The 15,376-nt window shown below is 35.1% G+C and overlaps 2 protein-coding genes across 10 annotated transcripts in view; one reads left to right on the top strand and one right to left on the bottom strand.

Moving 5' to 3' along the window:
- Positions 1-15,376, top strand: part of LOC149787647 (uncharacterized) — a 109,158-nt gene that overhangs the window by 68,656 nt on the left and 25,126 nt on the right. The gene's annotated exons all lie outside the window — the stretch shown is intronic.
- On the bottom strand, positions 4,803-13,740 carry LOC149787648 (uncharacterized). The gene is made up of 6 exons (XM_089973831.1): positions 13,591-13,740; positions 12,275-12,394; positions 10,424-10,576; positions 7,638-7,790; positions 6,197-6,354; positions 4,803-5,431 (listed from the first exon to the last, which is right to left on the bottom strand). The coding sequence occupies exons 1-6, from the start codon at positions 13,652-13,654 to the stop codon at positions 5,414-5,416; spliced, it is 666 nt and encodes a 221-aa protein (XP_089829957.1). The 5' UTR covers positions 13,655-13,740; the 3' UTR covers positions 4,803-5,413.

Here is a 15,376-nt window from a genome sequence, read left to right as displayed (position 1 = left end):
ATAAGTTGTTTGCACTTGCTATGAGCAAACTCCGTGAAAATGATTATATATATTTTTCTAATTTGTTTTTTCTGATGCTTGGACCTTCACAAAACTTATATTTAAAGACCTGAGATGGCATTTTAAATTTGGCCTGTTAGCCCTAATGTATGTGCCTTGGAACAATGGATGAGGTAAATTCCATAATTTAAATGTCTTAATCACTCAGCAGAGAGAGAGAGAGAGAGAGATTCACAAGTAAGTTATTTTCTTTACAGAATAATAGAAACCACTAGCCAATTTGTTACTTTGTGAAAAACTGGGTCATTATGAGAAAATGGAGACCACCTGGTGTACCTGCTGGTGATGAGTGGTCAGTGGTCAAATTGTCATTCATACATCTTATAGACAGGAAATTCATAGTATAGCCCATAAAACTCCTGAAGTTGGTCAATGTGGTGTCAGTAAGACTTATCACAAGATCCTGAATGATTTTTATTTGCCGAAAATTAAAAGTGATGTTCATAAGTACCACTTGTCAAATGGCAGGAAATCCCAGTCAGTAGATATATAAGGTTCATCTGCATATTTGACCATTTGACAAGCCATTTAGCTGAAATATATATGGTAGACTGTCGGTTCCTTACCTAATACCAAGTCAAGCAACCAATACTTGTTGACCATAATGTGTGTGTTCTCAAGATCTCCATAGACTATTCCTTTGAAGCATGTTAAAGCAAAAACTGTTATAAAAGTTTAGGCAGTGTTTTTTTTTAACACTTGTTGCCTCCCCAAATCTGACCAGCAATTTTATGTTTGATTATTACCAACAACTTATGCATGAATTAGACATCCAACAGTTTAATTTTTCTACCTATCACCCTGAAAGTCATGGGGCTAGCACAAGACTGTCCAAAAACACTCTCACCTACCCAGGATACGGGTATATAATTATATTGAATCAAGCCTTTAAAAACACGGTGATCAGTAAACTCCTGCATTGTACAATTATCGAGTAAGATCAGGAGAGTTTTTTCCCCATGTTTGTAATTATCACCAACGAAAGACCCCATGATTACCATAAAACAGCAAAATACTGTCCCAAAACACCCAAATTACCCAGGATACCTGTAGGCAATTAAATAAAATCAAACCAAATAAAAAGACAGTGATCAGTACAAACTCTACCCTGTATAATTATCGAGTAAGATCAATAGAGTTTTTTGTCTTGTTGATACATGCTGAAGGAAATACCCTTAGAGTGTCCCAAAACACGCTCATCGACCCAGGATACATGTATACAATTACAATAACTTAATGAAATATCCAGTTTTCTCTCTCTCTCTCTCTCTTTGATCATATATAATTCACTAAGCTACTTTTATATTGCATAGAGCAACAGATTTAATTAATAAGTCGGAATCATGCGTCCCTACATTCACATTTCAACAACAAAAATTTAAAAAAAAAATCTTTAATGTGATATGGAGCAGCTGAATAATTAGAACAAAACTGGACTGCTCGGGTGGCCTAGTGGTTAGAGCGTCCGCCTCGGATGCGGAAGGTCGTGGGTTTGATCCCCGGCCGAGTCATACGAAAGACCAACAAAAATGGTACTTACAGCTACCTCGCTTGGCTCACAACATTAAGAGGTTAGTGTTCGGCCTGGTCGGCCTGGTGTCAGAATAATGTGACTGAGTGGGACATCAAGCTACATGACTGCGACATGATTCCCCAGTACTAGGCATCACTATAACCTGCCACAATGCAGACATCGTAGTGATATGACTGAAAATTGTTAAAGCTACGTTAAAAATCCAGTTCACACACTCACAGAACCTAACGGTGCTATATTTATATTTTTTAAATTCTTGAACAAATTTATAATTTTCAATTGGTTTGATAATGGTAAGAATTGCAATAAATAAAAGTAAAACCGCCTGTAACATTATGCCTTTTGTCTCACTTTTAGAGACAAAAGTTTTAAAGGATGCAAACGAGTTTTAAGGCTGTTTGTTTGTTTTTTGTTGTTGTTGTGTTTTTGTATATTTAATACATTCAAAAATTGAGGTTCTGTACATCAACAATGCAAATTAAGTACTGGAAAACAATCTTACACTAAATCTAATACCTCTAATCACAAGTAAACATTTTTGTCATGATACGAACATGATTTTGTACAAAATTGATTATTTCGACGTTTGCAACAAAATATGTTCCAAAAGGAAGATTGTGATAAGAATAAGAAAACCTTTAGGAATGTTTACTTTTTTAATGTCATTTTACCTATAAACTCTTTTTATGTGCTATTGATGTTGCTCTGAAAGATATCATTTTCACAGGATCTTATGTACAATAGTATCACAGGAAAATATAGACGTCGGTGAGGTGCATCAAAAATGGGTGACTTACAATACGATCCTTACAACCAGGGGTCGTCGGATAAAAGCTCGTTAAGAAGAGTACGAGGGAATGTGTCATTGTCATGTCTAGTCCTTACTTTGTTAAAATGACTAATGTTTCCAAAGTAATGAGATCTATCACTAAGAAGTAGATTTCTTAAACGGTGAAAGTAAATACTTAAGTGCGTCAAAATTGGTATTGAAGAAGATGGACCACCCTGCTGTAGTGTATGCGTTTTTGTTTTCGTAAGGTGTTTTTTAATCGCTTAGATCTTCGAGAAAGCACATGGTTTTAAATAACGATTAAAACTTCGTTGCTAACCTACACATTAAAAAAGGGGGACTGAAAATGAGTTACAATGTTTATCAACACAAAATGAATGCCGTAAAGCTCCGTGGGGGGCATTAATTATTTCTGGTAAAAAAAAAAAAACTTTAGACATTGAGAGCGCAGTCTGTTGTCATAATGCCATGCTAATCTCTAGTATGCCATTATGACAAAAGATGGCGACACGAGTTGGACAACAAAGACGATACTGATACAACTTTGTATTTACATTGTTGCAGGCCAAATTGCATGAAAACAGCAGTTGGAATGATGTAATTGTAATAATGACAAGTTTATAAACAGAATATACAAAACTTGTAATAACTGACAGCGTTAGCCATACGACAAAATGCAGAATCAGTTTAATAGCTGGTAAACTACAAGATACAATGACGCAGAAAGAAAGTAGATCTAAGCACTTGCAAACAGCCATTTACAGCTTGCATCAATGAAGCATAGAAAATTCATGACTAGAATTAGGAATGTAGCACCTTGCAAGCAGCCATTTACAATAATGTAGAAGGAAAGTCGCTCTTGCAAACTGCCAGGTACAATTTGCATCAATGAAGAATACCATGGACAGAATTATGAAAGTAGCACTTGCAGCAGCCATTTACAATAATGTATCAAGTAAGATTACAAAATACACGCATAGAATTATGGCGGTAATCCCCTTCCATACAAGGAGCCCCGTGTATTATCGTCTGATTTCACAAGGATTGTTCTTAATAGTACTGTAACCATATATATGAACAAGGCAGGATAGATATGGGCCCCTATGTTGGTTGTGCCCAGGGCCCCCAAAGGCCTTAATCCGGCCCTGAACATAGGTCACCAGAACATGAATCCAAAGCGGTCGCTGTCAGATCTTCACGTAGAACAGTGGAGATCTGATTTTAATCAGATTGGCCCAGACTTAATATGATAGTGCTACCACACGTTTCCATCTTTTCACCTTTGTTGATCACATGTATATCTAACTGAAGTAAATCTTACATACCTAATGCATCGCGATTAAGATATCGCCCAGAATCCCAAGTGGAAGATCCTGTGAATTTAACTTATTAAAGATCATGCTTTATAAAACATTTTGAAATTTCTGAATCCAACTTAGGTTGACATCACATGGATTAGTAAATAAATGTGCATGTTTATAAATATGTTGAATAAATCAGACATGTAACAATTGTTAATTCTGCACCTGTCTGTGATTGACAACTTCCTAGCCGACTAAAACGTCTGACGACAACAAAGTCCATATGTCCTGCATACACATTACCATACTCTTGCACCGGTGTGTCAGTTTGCCAATTTGGCCGATCACGTGTGCTATCTCATACGGATTTTCGGTACATTTTCATCACTTTGGATGAAATGCCGTCCAAAAATTATAAACTCTGCGCCTTCACGTGGAGCAAAAATGTTGTTACTGTCCAGAGGTAACAATCTGATTAAAATCACAGGTGCTCGACGAATCATAATGTTGAAAAAATTTAATAACCGGAAGGAAAACTATAACGAGAGACAAAATTACCTCAGATTACCCCCATGGCCCATTTTGACATAGGACCCTCTCTACTGTACTATATAAGAGACAAGGTAAATAACTTCCAAAAACTTCATTCCACCCCTGACCCTCGATCTCCTCTTGAAGATCTTACAGAGACCGCTTAAGGGTCATATTCTGGTGACCTTTGAATTAGAAATGGAAATGCAGCTTTCAAAAGTCGGAAAGTGAATCAAATCGTTCGGCACACAATGATGATCTTCAGCCACACTGCTCACTCTCCAAACGTGAAGATATAAGACTTGATCTGACTTGCTGATAAAATTAGCAATTATCATAATAATATAGGCCACCAGAATATGACACATAAGCGGTCGCTGTCAGATCTTTACGTTGGACAGTGGAGATCTGCTTTAAATTAGATTGGGGGGTGACATACTAAAACATCCATCTGTTCAGTGTATCTGAAATCATGAAGTAACTTTCTATTGTATCGCAAGGGGAAAAAGTATTTTTGTTACTATCACAACGTTGCAACATCTCTGATGGAAGGAACAAACAGAAGAAAAAAAATAACTTCGATGGAAAAAGTTGCAAATGTGTATTTATTATAGGTAGTGAATAAAACAAAGAAAGAATAAACGTGAAAATCGTTATTTTAGCGGCTTGAAAACCAATCATAAAAAGTCAACAAAATTAAAAAATGTTCCATCTATAATCGCAGATAAGTCGAATCCAATTGCAAAGAACATAAACCCTGATGTGCCGTTGCACACTACGCTATTTGCTCTACTGTTTGCTGCCAACGAACTGATTTCACCCTGAGTTGCCACGCATTATGCGAGGGCTGATCTGGGTCTGTGCAATTTCTAGTTGGACTTATAAGTGAGTACAGAGGGTATATATCTCATAATTAAATTTTATCAAAATGATAATCATAAAACGTTGCATGTAATATGTTAGCTGCAATATATAGTCTCACTATATTGAAAAAGTAAAAAATTAAGATAATATCTACATTTAATTTACATATCCACGTGTCCTTAGTTTCTATACTCAGGACTGAACAACCCACGTATCTTAGGATACTTCCTTGAGAATCTAAACTTGTTATTGCAGTTTACAATAACTGATTGCAGAATTGCTCAAGAATGGAATTTCCTTTATCAAGGTCCATTTGCTCAGATATGGAATATTTCAGCGGATTACTCTCTCCTGAAATAAAAAAGTGCATAAGGTTTATCGTGACATTAGTAACTTATGCAAGCATATATGTCGAAGCTCTAGTAACTTCTGTTAATTAAAGAGTTTTAATATCAAAATTGTTAAACCAACATAACCATTTTATAACATGATCAAGTTGTAAGTGGTATTCCGTATTTTGACAGATAGAAGTCCTAAAATTCTAGTATGTTAACAAATCTTCCACAATGACAAGAACAATAACAGATAAATCTTTTGTCAGCTTATTTTCGCATTTAACAAGTTTGATGTAAAGTTTAAGGCTATCGTTGTGCATGTCAAAACTGTAATGTAAGCAGTGTTATGGAAGAGAAGGCATAAGTTCTAGCCGTATTTATACAGATTAACGTGGAATGAATGTAGTGAAATGCATTAAAAAACAAAACCATTTCTTGCGCATGTAACAAAAATGAATGCGACAAAGACTGGGTAAAACCACCAGGAACACGAAATTTTCGGTACCAATATATTTTTTCCTTAGCACTTAGAGGGCATACATACCTGCGAGTATAGTGTATGTATTAGTATCGTGCAACACCAGTGTCCAACATCTGTTGCGAGCGTTAGCAGATCAAATGCCGGTGGCGTACATACACACACACACACACATACATACATACATACGTGTATATATATATATATATATATATATATATATATATATATATATATATATATATATATATATATATATATATATATATATATATATATATGAATGTAGAACAAAATATTTACCGCTCGTAGTCTTGCACATGCTGCACAACAGTCTGTCAAGGCATACTTATTGCACCAATATTCTGGGTTCTGGTGGAAGCCTGATGTAGATGGGGTGTATAGCGCATCGCAGTATGTGGCACCGTCTGCATACCAGATGTAGACGTCAACGCAAGGTGCTAACAAGATAAACAAACAGACAAGAGTATTGCAGTTTTTAAATAGATTTCTCTCTCTCTCTCTCTCTCTCTCTCTCTCTCTGCAAGTTTTGGAAAATTGCTTTTTATTTTATTTCCAGATTTTTTGTCCAGAAAAGGTGATATAATCACAATGAAATGGTCGTCTTTGCAACTGCGAACCTTTATTAAAACTCACCTTTAGACAGTAACCAGCATATGCCACCCCAACCCAACCCCACCCTCGCTCTGGGTACAGTGGTCGATTTGTTTTTGTGTTTTTTTTTTTTTTTTGCAATGTATTCTCTTCTTTATATTTCACAGCCGAAAATATATAGCATCGTTAATTAATGGCACACTACTGAGATTATGGCGATATCGCCAATCTAAATCTTTAAGAGAATTGACCGGATGTAAGCCAGGTTATGGACCCCGAACAAATACTAGTTAAAGTAGAACGACGACAGATAGGAAGAGGGACTGATATAACATATACTCGGTAAAAAAAAAAACAACAAATAAACAACAAATTAACCTCCAGTTTCTCTGATATCGATTTTTTAAAAAAATTTGTATACTGTAAAAGTATTTTCGCTTTTTGAGTCTTTATTTTCAGGAATATACATATTTCGTTGACCATCGACGACAGTCAAAGAACATGTGAGCACTTATTTTTTTATGCCCTATTTGCATTCGTTGCTGATTCCAAAATTATTTGAAGGTAAAATAAATAGCAAAATCTGCGATATGAAATTTTAAAAAAAGATGAAAACAGATGCATGCTTTAACACTTGGCACTTCTTTTGGCCGTCAGTATAATGCAAGCTTGAAGAGACATACGATTTCTTTTCTTTTTCTATACATATATTTATAAATGAATTTATTTATTGGATTGTTTGATCCCGGGACTTGAATTATTAACAAATATTGGTATCTAAACCATTTCTGAACCTATACATACATACACAAATACATACATGCATACATACATACATACATACATACAGACAGACAGACACAACCATATTACTATATACCAAATGCCAACCACATATTACTATATACCAAATACCACCCACTTGTGCCAGGAAGGGAGGTAACTTATACAGGTCACGAATAAGGAATAGTTGCTTATGGACCCAAGAAAGGTTTGCATTGTAAATGTTATGAAATAAATAAATTTCGAAGATATAGCTTTAGATCGTGTACCGCATGCATTCGTCTCTTAACAATGCGCAAAAGCCATCTTCCTTCCCCTTTCATTACACCACTCATGCTTCACTCACCTGTGCTGTTCCTCCGGGACGGGTCAGTCGTGTTGAATGCTGATACCTGCGCTGGAGAAGCGCTGGTTGGCGCTGTTGTAGTAGCTGAGGATGAAACCGCCATCTTTATGAGCCTTCTGTGGTCATCAACACCGCCTGTTTTACGAGGATTTGCTTCAAGACAAACAATGTTCGTTGCAATAAAATGGGCCGAACTGTTTATCCGTTGTTTGAAACTTAGGCAAAATGTTTGCTTTGTAGAGGGAGCCATCGTTGAGAGAAGGTAACGACCTTTTAATCATCTTGTTCATCATCATGACCACCACCACTATTATCATCGTCGTCGACATTCATCGTTACTGCTATTATCACGATGATTTTCATCATCAACGACCTTATCCATCTTTATCTGAGTCAATTGGAAATCCTTTAATTTCTCCCGATTACTGTTAGACGTGACGGATCATGTTCCGACACATGCCAAGATTAAAGCGTGCTATGTATTTCAAAGGAAATTTAAATGTATCTTACTTAATTGAATATACCTCAACACTGGTTATTAAAATCAAAACCGGGAAGTTTAATGGGAATTTAACGTTGTCGTTCATTATGAGGCTCTACCGTTCATATTGACAATACAACACACATCGAATCTGTATAAGGAAAGCTGGACACGCGCAATCCGTCTACGAGAATGAGATATGCATAATATAACACATCCTTACTAACATGACAATATGAAGTCAATATGGCGCACGTACACTTGACATGGAAAATTCACGTTTATGTGAAGCTCAAAATGGCGGCTGTAATGAGGTTATATAAATGAAGTATGAATTGTTTTGTTGTTTTTCTGTCTTTTTAATAATGTGGCGCCCATATATTTAACATGGCTGCCACTAGACGGGGACAAAAAGTCTAACGAAATTTTCGAAACTGAAACGGAATTTAACGTAGTTAAAATTACGAAATATTTTATGAAAATGGCCGAGACTGAAAGTAATGGTAAAATTCCAAAATTTACACGGGATTTAGAGGCCTCCAAAAATTGAAAAAATTGTTTTAAATGTAGCATTGTAAATAAAGTAACAATTGTAAATAAAAGATTGTAAAGCAAGTTAAAAATTTTAAAGCCTTGTAAAAATGTAATAAAACACAAAAATTAAAAATATAGACATTCAAAAAGAAATAAAATTACAATTGGATAACAGAGAAAAGAGCGTGCGAAGGAAGGGAACGAATATACACTGCATGCAGATACACACAAAGTAAGGGTGTAGCTCATAAACGTACATCTACTATCCAACGTACCATCACACACGCAAATGGGAAGAGATAAGGTATATATATATATATATATATATATATATATATATATATATATATATATATATATATATATATATATATATATATATATATATATATATATATATATATATTTCTGGCTCAAAATTTCCTTGTTTAAAATGTTATCACCAATTGTAGAGTTGGATGAGTTTGATTTTTCCGCCTAAACCACAGGGTCGAACATATATCAGACTTTGCAGTACATATATGAAGCAAAGACAATGTATTCTGCAACACACCCACCCACACCTTTGACCCAGGGGTCAAGGATATATTCATAGAACATACAGTATGAATGTTTAAATATCAGGCCGTGGCCCTCTTGTTAAATTAAACGTTTTGTATGTCATTGTCAACCATAGACACCTGATTGATCAGACAGGTTTTTGCATTTGATCCCTGCAAGGGGATGAATCCCAGCTGATGAGAAAATATCAGGAGTGGTTGTAGGACACACGGTACTAATAGTATGAAAAAATGGAAACCAGACTGGAAATGTGTGAAGATAAAATTTGAGTATATGGGTTTTGCAGGCCAGGTTTGGTTGATAATATAAGTTATTTTTTTAGGAAAAAGAATCTTTTGACAGCTTATCCATGTTGTAACTGAAAAATAGAGACATTGTTTTATTGATGGAATTTTAGTCCTTTAACAGTCTTGAGTTCGGAGCACTCATTACTGAAATTAGCACCTGACTCTTCGGTGCAGAATTGAAAACACATATTTCAAATAGATGTAGGTCCCGAAAATGCCGCGGCTCATATCCTTTCGCTATACAGAAGCTGTCATCCAGGTTTCATATATACTGATAAATATACGTTTGATCACGAGCACTCATAAATTTACAGTTCTTGAATTTTTAATATCATGGCGTTTGCATAGTTTTACTGAATTAGTACCGTGAGTCCTGCAGTCGTTGTCAAGGATTTTCCACTTAATTTTATTGAAAATCATTTTCCGTCGTAACCGGTGTATCAGTAAATTCTCACTTGTAGAGCGTTTTTAAATTTGATCCTCATCATAAAGAGTTGCACGCCATAAAATGAAAAATTCACAGCATAGACTAAAATATCAACATCACGTGATGGAGTGCCCACAGCATATGCAATTTGATTTTGCCACATCAAACTGCAACAAGTGCACATCAAAAGAATAATGAATGTACAGCACATAAATAAAAATTACACATCATATAAATCTTAGGATATCATAAGAAATACACAGCATATAGTAGCATGTAAACATTATACATGTAAATGTCCACATGATATAATAAAACGTACAAATTATATAACAGGAAATGCATATTGCACAGTTAAGCATGTTCAGCATATAATAAGATATGCACGTCATGTAATAATGAATGTACAGCTTATAATAAGAAAGGCACACAATATAATGTAGTTACAACCGCATGTGTGTCAAACAGACCTCATACATATATTAAGTTGTCTTACCTGTGGTGTTGCCTTGGAACGAAGCTGTTGTATTTGAGAGCGCAGCCATGAATTTAGCAGTAGTGGTTAGTGTCAGGGTTAGAGCCGGGGGTTGACCCGCGCTTGTCCTGCGCTGTTTGTCGTTTTTATCATCGCCTCTTTGGGGAGGTGTTCCTGTAAGGGGGTAGACCTTAAATTTAGTAATTCCCGTATTATCAAACTGTTGCAGAGAGTATGTTGTTTTGAGAAGGAGTCATCGTTGGAAAGAAGTCCTCTTTTGTTTGATCCATTTTCATCGTTGTCGCTATCGTCACCATAATTGTCATTGTCAGCTTGATCAGGATCATCCAATATCCAATAACTTATCCATATATTTTCAAAACCTTTGGTTTCGTTTATTGACGAACATTTTGTAGATTGCTAATTGCAACGCTTGGTTGGATTTCTTAATTTCATGTGGACATCTGGTGTACCTGAATACTGATCATTCATATCGAAGGATTAACTTTACCAAGTGCATATCTTAAACAATGGCCTAAGTACAACGGTAAATCTTTTATTAAAGATCCAATTATTAATTAGAATACCCAAATCTTAAAACATCTAATGCAATTTAACAACTGGTAGATGAATTCACTCTGTAAATTCTTTGTCATTGTACTTACTAACCACTAACCGTCATTCATACATACATACATACATACATACATACATACATACATACATACATACATACATACATACATACATACATACATACATACGTACGTACATGCATGCATGCATACATACATACATACATACATACATACATACATACATACATACATACATACATACATACATATATGTATGCTAAGAAGACGTTAAGCCTATAATGACTACAGGGAACATATTTTATGCTTGTCACGACGTTCGTTCTGTATATGATGTATGTGCATTACTTTCTCTTGCCACTTTACTACTACTGACGTATATGTATATTTAAGTATCTTGTTTTGAGAATAAATTTTAGAAATGGGTACTACTCCGCTTTAATAAAATACAGATGGTACGTGTTGTGGTTTGCCTTCTCAAATTTATGCATTGTTTCTACATATATATATATATATATATATATATATATATATATATATATATATATATATATATATATATATATATATATATATATATATATATATACACACACACACACACACACACCGCTCCGGTGGCCTAGTGGTTAGAGCGTAGAGCGTCCACCTCGGATGAGGGAGGTCGTGGGTTCGATCCCCGGCCGAGTCATACCAAAGACTTACACAAATGACACTAACAGGCTAGTGTTAGGACTGGTTGGCCTGGTGTCAGGATAATGTGACTGGATGGGACATCATGCTACATGTGACAAAATATAGTTAGCCTTATTGGAAATAATGTTCGTTCGTAACCGTTTCACCAGTAAAGTCTCGCTTTTTGCTGTGTTTAAAAGAATTTTCACATCAACATCACGTGATGAAGTGTCCACAGCATATTGTTTACCTTGTCACATCGTACTGTAAGAAAAGTACATGAAATAATAAATGTACATCACGCAATTAAAGAAATACACATCATATAATAAAAGCAGCATATGATATCATAAGCAATACACAGCACATTGTAAGTAGTGCACATCATAAATGTAGAAGTCCACATCATATAATAAAACGTACAAATTATATAATAGCGAATGCATATCGCATAGTAAAACATGCTCGGCACATAAATGGATGTACAACATATAATAATAATACATGACCAACATAATAAAGAATGTACATTAAATAATATAATATAATTTCAACCACATGTGTGTCAGACGGACCTCGTACATATATTAAGTTGTCTTACCTGTGGTATTGCCCTGGGACGAAGCTGTCGTGTTGGAGAGCGGAGCCATGATTTTAGCAGCAGTGGTTAGTGCCAGGGTGGGAGCCGGGGTTGGACCCTCGGTTGACCTGATAGGTTTTGCTTTAAGAGAAGGAAACCTTATATTAATTAATTCTTTTGCGACAAACTTGGACAGAGATGTTGTTTTGAGAAGGAGCCATGCATATATTTTCTTTCAATTTTAATTTTCGTTGTCTAGATCACGTCATATTCATCATTTTCTTCATCATTAACATCATCGAATGATTTTGGCAATACTTTTCTGACAATCTTTGAGATTTGTATTATTATTGGAAAAGGCAGACATTTTTTTATTTATTTATTGCAAAGTTCGATTTATATAAAGTGGATTCTTAGTGAGTCTGAACACTGACCATCCTGGTCACAGGTTCATTTGCAACAAATGCATGTCCTAAAATATGCTACAAGTACAACATTAATAATTTGGCAAGAATCCAATTTCTAATAATAACATCTAATTCCTATACCAGCTAAATCATTTTAGCATGCCACCTTATATATATATATATATATATATATATATATATATATATATATATATATATATATATATATATATATATATATATATATATATATATATATATATATATATATAAAACCTCTTGGATCCCCTTTCCTTGCATGAATGCTGTTATGATGTATACATAAGGTTTCAACTGGTGCCAGAGCTCACTTCCTAATAACCGTATATTCTTTGTATCTGTCTATCTATCTATCTATCTATCTATCTATATATATATATATATATATATATATATATATATATATATATATATATATATATATATATATATATATATATATATATATACACGCACACACACTAAGTTGGACCACATCTTATGCTTATCACAACATTTCTTGTATGTCTTATATGGTGTATGTGCATTGACGTTTATTGCCACAGAACGATTACTTAAGTATATTTAAATCTTTTCTATTAAGAATGCATTTTAGAAGTGTTTACTAATCTGCTGGAATAAAATAGGAATGGTTCCTGCGAGGTTGGCCTTGTCGAATTAGTGCATTGTTTCATTTTCAATTGTTCTGACGAAAATCAAGATCAATATCCTGGGGGTTTCAGTTTTGAAAGACTGGACTGTTGCTAGATATAAAGGCATACTAGCCATAGTATAAACAAAGTAAAATAGGTAGGCAGGTGGACAGACAGACACACAGACACACAGACAGACAGATAGATAGATAGATAGATAGATAGATAGATAGATAGATAGATAGATAAAAACACTTACCCCTTCTAATAGCGGAGGTCACTAAAAGTATAGCAAATAGAGTAAAAAGATTTAAGGCTCTCATGATTAATTTTAGAAGTCTCTGGTTTCCTTGCTTCAAAATAAAATGAAAGAGAGAGATAGTGTTGCGCTTTATATATATCAAGAGACATCATCTTTTGTACCGTATACCACATCATCTGAGGACATCTAATAATTTGTCACTGTATGTTTTAAAATTAAAACGACTCGTGCTAACAGAAAGACCCTTGCCAATTAAATTACTCGAATGTGCCCATCAAGGTTGCTGTATATATCTTATATTTTCTCGTATACCTTCTGCTCTGCGTTTAAAAGCGTCTTAGGTCTACAGGATGCATACGGTATATTGCATTAGACACTTGTCCCTTAATATATCAGTGTCTTTTCTGTGAGCATATGTTTTCGTAACATCCGGCTGCAAAAGGTGTTCTAAAATTTTGTCGTGACCTTACCACCTCAGTGGGTTCTTTAAAAATAGCTATTTCGATTAATTCTCGGACTTGGTAACAAAGCCAGCAGCTGTAATATCGATATACAACAAATGAAAAATACGTGCCGGATCTTCGTGTAGACATTTGACTGAAACATAAAAGCATAGTCATTTGGCAAAACTGGTTAAAGCAACAGGCAGTGGTGCGCATACTTTTGCACTTTTGTGGTTTCGGGTTCGATCGCCCGTTCTGGCCCTTACAGTGGAACGTGGGCGCCCATCTTATTTCGATGGTTTTCCTTTCTCTTCCACCTTGAAAGATAATATTTTGCCCGTATCTGAGCCGTCGAAAGCACGCTTCTTGAGTCGGTGTATCTTGATGCTTTGAAATTAAATTCAGTTGAGACTAAATTGTTTTAAGATACGATAGTGATGACCTCGAAATAATAATATCAATCAATTTCAAATCCACTTTCGAGTGCACGGGACTTTTGATCGCTGTTTATAAACGAAATGCGTTTTGTGAGTTATTCCTGTAAAAATATTCGTATTTTTGTGTGTATAATATCAGAGGTCAAATTAAAACAAGTATCATGTCGGTCAACCCCGTGAGGTCCCGGGAATGTAGAATAGGCCCGATGGGTTCGCCTACACGTTGTAAGAAGCGACTAATAGAGGGACAGCCACAGTGACTCAGTGTTTGACGTGCCGGACTCGCGATCGAAAGGATGCCGGTTTGAATTTTACCATATGATTGCCCTGGGTCGAGAACTATGGCGTGTTCTCCGGCAGGACACTTTACTCCGATCGCATCGGCACTAAATAACCAACTTGTGTTGATGAGCCGTAAAATACCAAGCCACACTTTGTCAATCAATATTACTTAGTAAAACTATAGGAACCAACACCAAAACCCCAAATATTTAATAGCGTGAATGAGTTGACTGCCTGAAATATTATGAGTTACCTTTACAGAAGAATAAAAAAACTGAGAGGACCCATACTCTGTTCAAAAATGTCACGAAAATTTAGTAACTTTGCACTTAGATAACGTAAAATAATGGTCGGGTTTGTGTCAAATTTGGAAATTTACTTTTTTTTTTCTTCGACATGTTCCAGTGTAAACAAGGATGAGCAAGGATTCTATCAAAAAGTAGCACTATCAATGAAGAAAAATACGTACAAATTATACAGACTGGTTAAGTGATATTTATCTTACTGTAATAAGAATCTCTGTTGAAACTGCAATCTATGGACGGAGAAAATTTCGCCTAAATGCAGTGACAAAAAGTTAACAAAACGAAACCAGTCTGCAATTTACGACCAAAACAAGTT

This window comes from Sinohyriopsis cumingii, chromosome 11 (genome assembly GCF_028554795.1).
Source record: "Sinohyriopsis cumingii isolate HCF-2022 chromosome 11, ASM2855479v2, whole genome shotgun sequence".
In the NCBI taxonomy this organism is placed as follows: Eukaryota; Metazoa; Mollusca; class Bivalvia; order Unionida; family Unionidae; genus Sinohyriopsis; species Sinohyriopsis cumingii.
Note: the sequence above shows the minus strand (reverse complement) of the source record. Positions and strands in the feature narration are given on the sequence as shown.